General features: G+C 41.7%; 1 protein-coding gene across 1 annotated transcript in view; it reads left to right on the top strand.

The window, feature by feature from the left end:
* The window catches only part of Gad2 (glutamate decarboxylase 2), a 66,463-nt gene that overhangs the window by 18,612 nt on the left and 32,618 nt on the right, over nt 1-15,233 (top strand). Inside the window, exon 8 of the mRNA XM_034510324.2 lies at nt 7,779-7,858. Coding sequence (XP_034366215.1) covers nt 7,779-7,858 — 80 coding nt within the window. The remainder of the gene's footprint in view (nt 1-7,778; nt 7,859-15,233) is intronic.

Here is a 15,233-nt window from a genome sequence, read left to right as displayed (position 1 = left end):
TCCTTACCCTTGTTCACACTTCTTTATCCTTCTCTCCCTTTCCCCCTTCTCTTTTCTTCTCATTTTTCTCCTCCTCTTCTCTCCTCTCCCATTTCCATTCCTCCTGTGTTGGTTACCTGAGGGAGATAGTAGCAATAAACCAATGTCTGAAATTAGGGAGCATGTGCTGTTGTGGGAAGTGCCAGGGAAGCCATGTGTCTTAAAACCCATGAGGTTACATCCCGTGTCCAGTCGAAGTGCTTGGATAGGCATATTTGTCTTCAGGCTAGTATAAAGTCCACAAGTTTTGGAATTAACTCAAAATGGTGATGAGGTGTGCTTGGCCTCCTCATAGGCATTAATTCGGGTGAGTTACTTCGTTTCCTATTCCTCTGTAAAAGGGACAACTACCTGCGTAGTTGTCAGAAAGATGAAGGAAGCTAATACATACATGGGAAGGGTAGAGCCCAACTACGTGACCTTTAGTGGTACTCCAGAAATGACAGCCAGCATGGCTGCTATAACCAGATACCCACTTGGCATCCCTTATGGAGAAAGAGCTGAACTCATTCAGGTGAGATGGATGAGAGTGGTGAGATGAGAACTTGTCGGGCAATATTCATTCTTTAAAACAGACAGACCTCACCTCCAATAGCAGAGGTATTGTAATCTTCAATAATAGACAGAGGTAAGGGAACTACTGACATCCTGTGAGATGACACAGTAAGCAAAGGCCATCCAGAGTAAATAAATATAAGTTTAGCAAGAATTAATTCACAGTGCTGAAAGAGTATAAATTCTTTATTGCTTTGAAGTCATTTTCAGGCTTCCTTACAACTCCATATCTCACACACACACATATACACACACTCACACGCACACAAACCCATCTGCACCTGCGCCCACATACACTTGTACCCATGCACTCGCGTGTGCACGCACACATATATGTATGTACATATACATGTACATATACATGCCATTAATCTTAATTGAAGATTTCAAAATTCCACTTGAGGCAACTAGAGAGACCTGAGGCTGTCATCACACTGGGTAAGAGCACGTGAGAATGAGGACCATGATTTGTAAGAACCTACTGAGGGCTAAGTGGTTCATAAGTGCATCATATATGACGTCCACTGCCTAAATAGATTACACCTCAGTATGTGGGAGGCATATACAGGAGAGCAAGGAAAATTCTGTTGGTACTGTGGGCCATTCAGGGGTATGGGACCTCTAAAGCTTGAGACATAGTCAAAGAGGCAGATTCTAGTTCATTCTTAGATTTGACTTGCAGATACAGTTGTTGAAAATCCCTATTGTATAAAGATCTGAGCAATGCATCAGTCAATAAGTGACAAGACCAAAGATAACTGGTAGTTCCCAAAGCTAGAAGGCAGGGCATTTGATGGAAAGACTGAAGGGTTGGGAGTCCCAAACCCTGTGTCGTTTCTCTTTCTCGTTTGAAGTCTGTGGGTTGCTTCCCTTTCACTAAGCAGAGGATGAAAGTGGAAGCATTGGTGGCTGTCTCACTTATGCTTGGGAAGGACCCTACCCCAAGCCTTCTGTTGTGGGTAAGCAGAAAACACTCTGAATTTGCTTTTAGAATGGACCCTGTTCATTTATCCCTCTGTGATCTGGCTAGACACCAAACTCACCCCTCAACACTAATATTTGTGACTAGATATCTTAATAAATGGTGGACATTTCCCTGGATTTATTCTCTGAGCATATGGCCACAAACATTTATCAACAAACATTTATCAACCATAAGTAAAGTCTATCCTCCTACAGTTCCTTTGTCCCATTAGGAAACAGACAGTGAACTAGTTAGCATTCAGTATAATTTCATATGGCAGTAGTGGATTGTTTTATTGAGTAGGTATAGAAGGACTCACTGTGGAACTAATGTAGAGACCTACATGGAATGATGGACGGATACATATAATTATCAGAAAGACAATTGAATAGTAAGCACTGAAGTCCTGGAAGATGAGACAGGAAGCAAATGCCATGGGCAAATATAAATTTAGCAAACTCAACTATGACCAGAATAGCCAAACCACCAAACTAGAGAACAAGAGGGGTGCCAGAGGAAGAAGAGATGACTGAGTGGTACTCAAAGCTGTCTAAATCATCTTTGTTTCCTCCAAGATGAAGAAAGGCTGTGATCCACTAAGAAATGATTAAATATTTGCATGTGACTAACCATAGCTTGGAGGAATCACTGTGGCTCTTAAGACTTCTTACCTAAATTCACATGGAGGGTAGGAAGTCAGCATGCCGAGACACCAGACTCTGAGAACTGCTTTGTCTCAGAGCTGCTTGTCCTTATCCTTGTTCTCCCATCACTAAAGGGTGAAGCTTGCTGTCCCTACTAGGAGTGAAGGAGCACAGACTGGGGAGATGGCACAATCAGTAGTATTCCCTATGAAAATGTGAGGGGCTGGGTTTAATCCCACAGAACCAGTAATAAAGCTAGGCATGCCCATGTGCATCCATCAGCCCAGTACTGGAAAAGTAGAAAGAGTAAAAATTTTAGGGCTATTAGCCACAGCAGCCAGCTAGCCAGTCAGTGAGCTCTAGGTTCTGAAAAAGACCCTGTCTCAAACATAAAGTGGAGATTGGTTGAACACTCAATATTGACCATGTGTGTGCATGCATGCATGCGTGTGTGTGTGTGTGTGTGTGCACATGTGCATGTGTGTGTTTCTATGTGTGTGTGCATGTGTGTGTCTGTGTGTGTGCATGTGTATGTCTGTGTCTGTGTGTGTATGTCTGTCTGTGTGTGTGTGTGTGTCCACGGGCGTGTAGTCTTTCTCTCATCTTCCTGCTCCTACTGTCTCTGTGGTATTCTTTGTTCCACATATTTTCTTCCACTTCTGCTATGCCCTCCTTTAAAACCTCTTTTTCCAGTCTAGGGAAAAATTCCTTATTCACTCTCACTTGCACACATGTATTTGACAAACACTAGGATCTGCACATGTGAGAGAAAATTTTATTCTTCTGAGCCTAGGTAATCTCACTTACTATAATATTTTCCAGTTCCAACCATTTTCAGGTAATTTTTAAAAATTCCACTATACATCAATACATTGCATACATTAATCTATTGTATATATTACCACATTTTCACTATCCTCCATCACGTGACAGACATCTGGGATGATTCTGCTTCCTGGCTGTTGTGTTATGAGCTGTATTGAACATGAGTGAGCATGAGTCTCTGTAGTGTCCTTTAAGTATCTGCCTAGGAGTGGTACAGCTGGGGCATGCAACAACTCTGCTCAGTTTTGTGAGAAGTCTCCACATTGATTGTCACCGTGGGGACACTAATTTACACTGCCACCAGCAGTGTACAATGGCTCCTCTTCCCCCAGATCTCCTTGTGAGGGGTATGTCAGTAGTTTTTGTCTTTTACTTTCTTTCTTGGCTGTTGTCATTCTAACTGGGGCGAGTCAGAATCCCAAAGTAGTTTGACTTTGCATTTCTCTAATTGCTAGAGATGTTGTGAACATTTTAAAAACTACTTATTTGCTATGTGTCATTCTTTCTTTGATAAATGTCTGTTCAGATTATTGTCCCATTTGTTACTTGGCAGTAGAGGTTTGAGGTGTTTAATTTTGAGGTTCTTTATATACTCTAGATATTAACCTCTTGTCTGAAGTAGAGATGACAAAGGTTTTCTTCCCTCCTATCAGCTGTCAGCTCATTCTGCTGACAGTTCCCTCTGCTATGCAGTAGCCTCTAATTTCATGAAATCCTGTTTGTCACTTTTGAGACCTGTTATCTGTGCTACTACGGCTCAGAAACTATTGCCTGTAACTTTGTCCTGAAGTATTTTCCTCTAACAGTTTTCAACATTACTGTATGAAAAACACAGAAATGAAACTTTCCATCAAACTGAAATTTTGGTTTAGTTTGAAATAAAAATCAAATGAGTTCAATATCTGTTACTCATGAATAGAAATATGACTTAGTCCTAAATAAGCACTAACCTCTGTCTAAGTTTTGTTATATTTTCTAAGTCAGGAGAGAGAAGGAGGGTGCGCTCACTGATGAGCATAGAGTTTTATACTAGTCTTCATTATTGGGAAACAAATTCTAATCCTTGAGGCTTCCAAATTTGTTCATAATTTTGCCTTATGTATCCTTTCCAACCCCATATTGGGATAGCTATTCCTACATGAAGACCATCTGTCACTGTGCTGTTGACAAGCATCCTCTAAGTCCCCCCCCCCCGACAACTCTCCCCCCCCCCCCGAATCCTCAGGAAGGAGCTTGTCTTTTAGATGCTATTCTCCTCTGGTTCACACACAGGTGGTTCCATTATGAGACTCAAACATTAAAAGCGATTGTCTTATGTTGTCTCATACATTGAAAGGCAGCCATTCAACTGATCTCTGCTCTTTCTTTCTTATTAATGTCTTTGTGACCCTCAATTTCCTTCTTCCCCATGGATGCCTTACTATTTGTGGGTACCACTTAGCTATATGCCTCTGTTTCTTTTCTTGAAAATACAAATACTGCCTGGTGCCTAATTTTCTTTTCTCATGCCTTATATAGCCTTTGTTCCCACCTTTAAACTCTCCATTGAGGCATGTGGGTTTCCTTAAATCTGTGGCATTTTTACAGCAATCAATTATCCTTTGTAATTACTCCTCAATTACAGATCCCTGTTCTTTCTCAGTGAAGAGCAGACAAGACTGTGCCTTTCATGGGCAGGTGCAGCAGATCTCTCACTTAGCTGCAATTTGCAGCTCAAGGCTTCAGAGCACATTTACTGAGGGGCTCAATTTGAGGTATTTGTGCTTTTTCGGCAAGGACAGCTGGTCTCTCTGCTCTGAGCCCTCCTGGCAATAAAGGACTGAACACTGCTTTCCTCTGAACTTCTACTCTGGGTTCCCCGGTGTCTGCCAAATGCAAAGAACATTGGTTTGTGATCAAAAGGATCAAAAGGGTGGAGAGGGGACAGGTGTCATACATCTTTAAAATCCATAGCCTGACTGAGCTCTTTCTCCTAACTGCAGGTAGCTTAGTGACAGGTACCTACTTAGTCACTCTGAGTTGTAGAAGGAAGCCGATGGCCCTTTCCAGTTACTTCTAGCTACCCTGAGGGTTTAGAACTTAGCCCTTTGGTGTGTTCCATTTATTGGTTGATGTTATTTGCTGCTGTTACAAATGTGATTTTTCTGCTTTATTAGACAGTTTCCCTAAAAATATACATGTTAAGAGTCCATGTACTGCATACTTAAAGTTTCAGATGAATAAAGTCTGGGCATTTGAGAAAAGCATGCCTCTTTAGAAGCATAATTTAAAATTCTACTCAGCAGCCCTTTGGAGATGTAAATTGAGGGAGCTGCTCTCCTTTTGGACAGCTTAATGAACTGTAGTTAATAGTAAGAGGCTGATGGGCAGATGCAGTACAGCTGGGCTTAGCTTAGTCTTTCTCAGCTCTTCAAATGTTGTAGTGATTACAGCCATCAAGACCCAGAATTCAGACAGGAAGCAAAAGCACAAAGAGTGGGCACTGGGCTGTCAGTTTGACCCACCTGTCTAGCCCCAAATATCTTTCCTCCACCTCCTTGAACTCTGGAGGAAAGATGCTGGACTTAGAGTCAAGTCCCCTTCCTATTGGATGCATACAATGTCACTAAATTTGTAAAAAAAAAAAAAAAAAAACAGTAAAGTTTCTTGAAACTATACAGGGGAAGCATAAGAAGAGAAAGAGATCTTAAGGTGTGTGTGTGTGTGTGTGTGTGTGTGTGTGTGTGGTGTGGTGTTGGGGGGGGTAGTAGAATACATGTGATGTGAAAGCAGAAGATTGTTGGAGGAGGAAGGGAAACAGTCAGAAGAAAACTGAGGAAAGGACTAGAAGAGATGGATCAAGGAAAACAAAATACCCATGAGAATGTCACAGTGGAACTCATTAGTTTGTATGCTGATAAAAAAAAAAATCAAAAGAAGAAAACCAGGAAGGAAGGAAGGAAGGCAGGAAGGAAGGAAGGAAGGAAGGAAGGAAGGAAGGAAGACAGGCAGGCAACCTTTGTAATCTGGGCCCCACAGGCTGGATCTAGCCCACGGAGTGGGGGACGGGGGGAGAGAAGGGAGGTCCCACAGGGCTTGGGGCATTGCCCTTACATGACTGATGGCCACAAATCTATGACTAGTGACAGGGGCCTGGTGCCCAGAAGCCGGCAAAGCTCCTACTGCCCCTTCAGGGTCTCTGGAGCTTCTAGCCTTAGCTCAACTGAGGACCAGGCTATCTCTTATGGTCCATTGCCCCACATTATCCAATAAAAGAGCTCTGGAGAATAGATGGTGGTAATTGTTGTATAGCATCTGAAAATAGTTAAGAATACAGAAGTGATTATTTCTCAGAGGTGGTTAACATGCCACTGAAATTACACAGTTATGTGTTTCACCATAACATTTTCAAAACCATGAGTTATATTACCCAACTGTGACCCCTTCTAACTATAATAACAACCAATCTGGCAAGAAAAATCCATGGGTGCAATAATGGCATGAACGTTACGGAGGTAAATGGCTGGTTTCCCGTTGGATTTAAAGCATGCTCTACAGCAGAAAATGCATGCCTGGCAACTGACCAAAAACCCATGGCTGGGGAAGCTCATTGGCCGCAGAGGTAAATCTACTGGTATTTATTATTGTCCTAAGTTGACACAACATCATACTTCCCCTCCAAATTCCTGTCTCTATATCCATAGAGTACTGTAGCTCTCAGACCCCTTCAGGGAACTTTCTTTGTTCAGGGAATAGTGGTTAACAGAAAAACCCAGAACTAGTCAAAATACCCTGTGGCGTGTTTATCCACAAATGGTCCATCTATATCACACCCCTCCCACAAGGCTTGGGGCCTAACATGAAAAAGGGTAGGAGTGAAATGAACATAAGAGCCAGATGTCAGGGAGGACCAGAAGGAAATAGTGTCTTTTGTACATGACAACTTCACTCACAAACTCACAGAAGCTGTAGTTGCCTGTACAGAACCTGCACAAGATAAAGCCAGTCTACATTCTCTAACAGACTGTAGAGAGACTCAGAGACTCCTCCTAGGTGAGGATCTACTGAGAATGATGGCTGCTGTGGAAGCAAGGGTAACTGTTCTTTAAGGGGATGGTCCTCTGGCAGGTTGACCATGCTCCAGTGAATGGCTCTATTCCTATGAGTATGTGGGTAACACAAACTGAACTCAGTGGGCTATACAGAAGGAGGAGAAGGAAAAGGAAGAGAAGGAGGAGGGGGTGGAAGAGGAAGAAGAAGAAGAGGAGGAGGAGATGAAGTCAGGGAGAGTGTTGAGGCAAACATAAAAATATACTGTATGCATATATGAAATTTTTAAAGAATTAATAAAAATAGTATATTTATTTTAGAACACAATAAATAGGAGGGCTAGAGAGATAGCTGAGGAGTTAAGAGCACTAGCTGCTTTTCTGGAGGACTTTGGTTCGATTCACAGCACCAACATGGGGGCTCACTATTGTCTGTAACTCTTGTTATTGGGGATCCAATGCCCTCTTCTGGCCTTTGTGGACACCCACATGGTACATAGACATACGTGCAGGCAAAACAGCCACGTACATAAAAATAAGTTGTAAAAAACCACATGTATAATAACTAAAACAAACATAAACCCAGCATACGTGAGTGGACTACCCTCTGAGAAGCCCAGGCATCAGAGGAGCGAAAGGAAAACAAAGAAGGAAATCCAGCAGAGAGGGTGGATCTTGTCTTCATAAAGAACTAATCATAATGTATTTTTTTTTCCTTCACAGAGTCACTTTTCTCTCAAGAAGGGAGCTGCAGCCTTAGGGATCGGAACAGACAGCGTGATTCTGATTAAATGTGATGAGAGGTGAGGACTGACCCTCCTTCCCCACAGGTACCTCTTTGTCTGCAAAGAGACAGTGACTACTGGGCAGCAAAGCCGCTTCCATCACAAGGCCACAGTTTCTTGGGAGCACAGACTCCAGGCAGTTCCAAATGTTCCTTGAAACCATGGAGCCTTGCACAATTCCTGGAGGAATTGGAGTCTTTAATAAATCAATCAAAAATGTGTTCACTAGCCAGTGTAGAGGGACATTTATCACTTGGGCACATTAGCAGCAGGGTCTGAAGCAGGCATTGGTGAGGAGGCAGCACTTAGCAGCATGGATTACGTAAACTTCCTGAAGTAAATGATGCCCCATCAATTCAATGGCTTTGGGCAGAAACCAAAGTGTTCTCTTGGGGGAAAGTCTGTCTTAACTGGCACCCAGGATTCGGAGCTTTCTAGGAAATAGGTATGATACCATTTGGGAGTGGGGGTAGCAGTCAAAAGAATCTTCAGGCTAATCACGTAAAGTACAACTGACTGACAAATCAGATTCAGACCATTCACTAAATTAAAAGGAAGTGAGTCAATGAGTCATTTATTAGTCCAAAGGTGTTTATCAGATAGCTGTGCTCTATCTGCCACCACGTCACCTGGCTCCAGAAGTGGGAAGACGCCATAGATCAGAAGGAGACAGTTGTGTGGTTGGGTGTTCAGTGTAGGCTGTATTGTGGTTGGGATGGTGAGGTTACCCTGATTTTTCAACAAAAGGTTCACGTTTGGAGGGGACCATTCTAGTGACAGAAATCAGAGTGCACCTTCAGAAGGACGGACCCACAGCTGTATGTGGAGGAAGATCCCCACAGCTGTCCTCTGATTGACATTCATGGGACCTAGATTTGGTGATATGTTTAAAGCAAAATTCAGTCCTTAGTTGAAACCATAAAGGAGAGGTACCACACATATTCAATTTAAGTTTTTGTTTGATTGGACTATGTTCTCCTGAGCTGAAACATCAAAAACCATTCTAAGTTTATATACTCTAATAAAAGTAGAATAAGATAGGGTGATGTAAACCTCAGTTTATCACTTTTATATTAATGGAAATTGCCATAGCTGAAAATTATTTTCATGTGTAAAAATGAATCAGAAGAGTGACATGTAAAGTAAGTCCTTCACTCACAATCCTGAATTCAAGAGTTTTCTTTCCTTGTTAGTAAAAACTTTAATATTCTCAGTGATAGGGCTACTGAATTTTTATTCATGTGTCACTGGGTCTATTTTTTTTTCTCAAAGTTGGTATAATCTCACTTGAAAGTAAAAGTCACAGATTTTTGATTTAATGGAATCCAAATTAGTGACATGTTCATGTGTCTTAAGGACAGGAAAGTACATTAATATCTAGGGAAAATATGTGTGGATAGAGCTGAGTATTTCAGAGTTAGAATAAACCGTTGAGGAAAAAGATGTTTCTCAAAGATTTAGTTAAAAGGAAAAGAAATGTGTGTTATGTGGATAATAACTTGGAAGGGTACAGATTTCACATATGATCAAAATGTAAGTGACTTGTTTGGCTTCAGTGCAGTGTCAGGCATGATGCTCATGGTTACAGATGGTATAAATGCCAAGGCACAAGCAGCCATCGATGAGAAGGGAAGTGCTATGACAGAGGGGTCACACAGTGGTCCATACATACTTAATTGTACCTCTAGAGGAAGGGTGGTGGCAGTTACATAGATAAAGAGGAACAGAAAGAACATTCTAAGCAGGGACCAGAGCACATCTGAAGCATGAGTCACCCTCAGGGTAGAAAGATGTGGTCACAATGTCCTTGTCAGAAAGGAGCCTATGAGCCATGTTAGGATTACTTTCCGCTGAAATCACAGAATATCACTGAGGTGTCCCCACGCAGGGAGGCAGCTTTATAGCTCTGTTTGTAGGATCATCTTAAGTGCCGATGGCAAGTGGGCTAGAGAATAGAAGTTGGTGATTGTGGTAGCAATGTGGACAGGGCCAACAGTGGGAAGATTGCATGTATGTGAAACTCAGGAGTGGCGTCCAGGCTGAGAGGTGGGTCAAGGATGGATGTTGGACTCTGGCTCCTCAGCTCCAGTGGCCCGGTGCTGTTCTCTGAGATGAGGCACTCTGACTAAGGAGAGGCGTTGTGGAGATGTATAGATGTTAGTTTATAAGACATCATGGGAGAATAACAAGTAGTGGTGGCATAGGTGAGCTCAGGAGACAGAAGAAGCCAGGAAGCAATGGGCCTAGGAAGGAACTTAGGAAGGGAACGACCAAGAAAGAAGAGCCAGAGTGGTCAGAGAAGGACAGAAAGGGGAGAGTCAAGGGCCATAAGAGTTCTTAGAGGCAAAAACTGGTCACCAGTGTGAACTCTGCCTCCAGGGAAGTGTGACTAGCTGCCCTAAGATAGCACCATAATTAGAAGGGGGCGCTGCTTAGGCTGTGAGCTGGCTCCATGGAGGTGTGAGGGCAGGAGGCAGTTTATGGGACTGACAGTGAGTGGTAGGTGTGGAAAAGAACAAGACATCATTATCTAAACTTCCAAGTCCTAGAGGTTGAGCCCAGAAAGGCCGATGCCAGGAGGAGTGTTGGTCCACGGCCATCTTTGGTTGTATGTGCCTGCTGATGTTGATAGGTAGAAAACAGGAGGGCAGTGTTGAACCCAAGATGATTTGAGCATGAATTTTTTTTTTCAAATTTTAGCCCATAACTATGTTAAATTTTTTTAACATTTTAAATGCAAAGTCATAAGCACTATAAAAACTACAACCGTTAATATCTTTTTTTCTCAAACTTGTTATAACCTGATTTGAAAACAATATAATGATTAAAATGAAGTACCAAATAGGAGAGCTCAGAAATAGGGTACCGTAGGAGTAATTAGGAGTGCCATCATATCAACAATAATTTTTTTTATTTTAAAATTACCTTTAACGTGTGTGTGCATGTGCATATGCTTGCGTGTGTATGTGTATGAGCGCACATGTATGTCAAAGCCAGAGGACAACCTTATGTGTTGTTTTCCTTAGGTACTGTTTGCCCATTTTTGAGACTAATGTCTCATTGGCCAGGGACTCACTGGTTAGTCTAGGCTGGCTGAGGGCTCCCCTCCCCCACAGCCACTGGAGTCCTGCTGCCTCCGCCAGTGTGGTGACCACTACCCGGCCCTGAGGTTAAATAGTTCTTTACTCTCCAGTCTGGAACATTTCCTCCGCTGTTGTTTGCCTTTCTTGGGATGATGTGTTTGCTATCCTGTTTTAATTTCTTTTATTTCAATCTCATTCTGATACCCAGGCTGGCCTCCCCACCTCAGACTGCCAAGCACTGAGATCACGGGTGTGTTTAAGAATTATCTAACCTTTTTTCAAAGGGCTAATTTATTTAGGTTGTCTAATTTTTTTTTCCTCATGATTCAATTCAAGTGAAGCAGGGCTTCCAGCAAAGCATGTCCCTCTCCTTGGCAGTTCATCGGGAGGTGAGGCTCGCTATTAATAACGTCAACCATAAATATTCTAACATAAGGGCACTCCCTTTGCTGTGTGTACATGATTTGAAGAGGTAGCTGTGTGTCCTGTTAGCATTCAGCCACCAGATTGCTGAGCATCCATTTAGAATTCAGAATTCTTATCTGAATTGAGGATTGCGAAATGGCCATTTTCTAATTCCATCCTTTCTTGGTTATTTGTCAATTCCTGCATTCAGTGGGAGGGAGGCCCATCCTCTGTTTTTCTGTGTCTTCTCCTTCTCTCTCTCTCATTCTGTCACTGGCATGAACTCGGGGCTACTTTCAGAAATTAATTCTCTCGTTATCGTCTCCCACTCCCTCTCTTCCATTTCTCTATCTCTTTTTCTTTTCCCTTCAGACTTTCTTTTCCATTATCTCAATTGCTAGTAATTTGCTGTGCCTGTGCAGGAGATAAGTCTTACAGAGACACGTGATACCTGGTTGGCACGGCGGTAGAAGGGGTCACTGGCTGCACCCGGCTCAGGCAGCAAGAATTCTATTGAGCTTCTCTGACTGATGTTATTGGAACACAAATTAACGGCTAGTGTTTTGTATACATTTTTGCTGTTTTAAAAACACTCCTCCAGCTTTTGAGATCAGGGCTCTCTATGCTTGTTAAAGTACCACACTTTGTCATACAATTTACTAAAACAACTGAAAGTGTAAATAATCTGGGGTCATTAAACTCTTTTGTTAAATTAACTGAACTGTAGCCAAGGCTACAACTGAGAATGCTAACAACCTCCTTCACAACCCAGGGGAGCACCCGCATGCACAGTAATAGGACAGACCAGCAAGAGACACTGAACCAGTTATTACAGAGCAGAGCTGGGAAGCCCAAGCATCCAATTCCCTCCAAGTTTTTATGTAGAGAATTCAGGGGCACTTGTGATGTCCTACATGAGGAAGTTACAAAATAGTAACAGCTAAGACTCATTGCTTATTACAAGTGGGCACAGTCCACCTGCTGGATACAACTGATCTAATTCATCTAATTAGAACACAAAGTGGTATATTGCCTCACATGCAACCTTACTGACAGTGTTATTATGGTATGTGGCCACACAGGCAATCATATAAAACATTATGGCAAGTGGTCCTTTCTCATTTAGCTTGTGACAAAGCCACAGATGCCATGTGGTTGGTAAGTGAGGAATCAGGACCCAGACTCAGAAGGGAACTACTAACTTTCACCAGTTAAGAAAACTACTTCCTCTCTGTCCCATCATTATGATAATTAAATGCATAGCGCTGTCTCAACTGCATTGCATGTACATTTCAGTGGCGTCCAATGCTCACACTGTAAAAACATTATAATGAAAACTGAACATGTACCCATGAGACAACAACTGCTCACCATCCTCTTCCCCATGCCTGCCAATCACCATTTACTTTTATTATATATTCTCTGCATGTGGATTTGGTAGAGAATTCTATTATTCTTGGTCCGTACTTGTTAAAGTATGATCGACCATGACTTTCTGTGAGAAGTCTTAGCATAATGTCCTCAAACTTTGTCCATGTTTCTATCTTGGAATCTCTTCCTTTTCAGGGGTAAATAATATCCTATTGTATACATGCATACCACATTTGTTGATTCCTTTTCAGTTTGGGGTATATAAATCCATTAGCTCTTGGTTAAATATATCTAAGTATTTTATTATTTTCAATTGAAATGAATTGTTTTCTTATTTTCTCATTTAGATAGATCATTGCTGGCATAGAGGATTCCAGTGATTTTTTTTTTCCTTGTGGATTTTGGTGTCCAACAACCTCATTGAATCCAATTATTACTTCTAAACAACTTTTGGGTGGAGTCTTTAGAGTTTTCCCTACATACAGTCATGCCATGTGAAAGGAGAAACCTTCACTTTCTGTCAGACTGGGCTGTGCTTTATTTCCTTTCCATGCCTTGTCTCTGGCTGGGACATACGGTGCTGTGTTCACTAGGAGTGGCGAGACTTGTCATCCTTGCTTTGTTTCTGATCTTAAGCTTCCATTTTTTCAGCACTGAGTGCAGTGTAGTGCCATGTGCTAACTGTGGGTTTTTCACATATGGCCTCAACTGCCTTTACCTACACTTTTTTTTGGTATACCTAATTCTTCAGAAGTTCTTATCACAAAAGGATATTGACTTATCAAAGACTGTTCCTGCAGCTATGGAGATGGTCATGTGTTAGTAGATTTTTAAAAAAAAAAATAATAATTGTTACAGTCTTTGTCTTAACCAAGCTAGCTCCCAAATAATAGAGACTGGACTATTATTTTTATTCACAGCTTAAGGCACAGCAACTGAGCAGTATTAATCTATCTTAAACCTCTAAAATAATCTGGCTACCTCTCGGCCAAAATCCATGCTGTACTTGCAATTTATGGCTTTCTCTACTCTAGGTGTTTTTCCATGGTCTCTCCTGAACTCTCTCCCCATGGCTGAATCCCCCCCCCTCTCCTCCCCCTCCCCCTGCCCCTCCCCCTTTCCCTCCCCCTCCCTTCCCTTCCCTGGCTTGGAAGAAGTCTATCCAATTCTTCCAAGAATTGTCTGATCAGCTCCTTATTGATCAATCAGGGAATAATAGATAGTACTATTTACACATTGAGACAGGAGATTCGCAGAATAAGGATTGTATCTAGAAATGGGGGCACAGAAATCAGCATTTGAATAATACAAGGATAATTTTTACACAGTGCACAAAAACATGCCTACAGTCATGTTTTTGTCTTTCGTTCTGTCGACAAATGGTGTCTTGTGCTTTTTGATTTGCGTATGTTGACACACCCTGTAATACAAAGATGTATCACATTTAGCTGTGTTATCAGATCCTTTTGAAATATTACTGTGTTGAGCTGGTGTTTCCTTCAAGATTCTTTCATCTGTTACTATCCTACAGGTTTCTTTCCTTGAAATGTCTTTTCTTTATTTTCGCACTGATGTAATACTGACCTTGCAAAAAGAGTTTGGAACAATAATTCCTCCCTTATACACAATAGTGTAGACATTGTTAGTAGTCATTTAAATGTTTGATGAAATTCACTAGTAAAGCCAGTAGGGGGTTGGGGGGGATGGTGAATTTTTTTTTATTGTTGATCTAATCTCTTGTTAATGCTTGGACTCTCATTACCCAAAGAATGTTCACAATTTTTTTTAATATATTGTTCTTAAATTTGGGGGTGAATCTTAACAAGTCTACCATGGGTAATAATGGGTTAAAATTCATAGAGAAAAGGATGGAATTCACTTTCTGAAACTTGCTGGTTCTGTTAAATATGGATAAGTATATAGGGTATTGCATTTTGGTACAATGTTGACACTTACTTTGAGGTAGATGATTTTAATTGTGTCACAGAAGTGCCCTAGTTTTCTTAAATTACCAGTAATTTCTTCTTTTTCTCTTCTCACCTTCTCTGCCTCCTCCCTCCTCCTCCCCCCTGTCCTCCTCTAGAATAGATGCAGTTGACTGTTAAAATGCCTTTCATAGCTAGGTGCAATGGCACATGCCTGGAATACCAACATTTGGGAAACTGAGGCAGGTGTATTTGTAGGCCAACATAAGGAATCCATCTCTCAAGAAAAATGCTTTTGTGAATCTGTTAGGGCACCACTGTGGTTTCCTCAGTTTGATCTACTGCAGAGATGACGCACACTGAGATGCTAACAGTTCCTATCTCCACGCACCTGTAACAAACTCTACATCTCTAGTGTCCTCGTTTGCCTTCAAAGATGTCCGAATTCCTTGGAGACTTTGAAATATTATTTGTGAAATGTTTCCATATTTAACAGAACCAGCAAGTTTCAGAAAATAAATTCCATCCTTTTTTTCTATACATTTTAACCCATTATTGCCCATGGTAGACTTGTTAAGATTCACCCCCAAACCCAAACCCGGTATTGGG

The sequence above is a fragment of the Arvicanthis niloticus genome, chromosome 8 (assembly GCF_011762505.2).
Source record: "Arvicanthis niloticus isolate mArvNil1 chromosome 8, mArvNil1.pat.X, whole genome shotgun sequence".
Taxonomy (NCBI): Eukaryota; Metazoa; Chordata; class Mammalia; order Rodentia; family Muridae; genus Arvicanthis; species Arvicanthis niloticus.
This window is presented reverse-complemented; position numbering and strand designations above follow the sequence as displayed.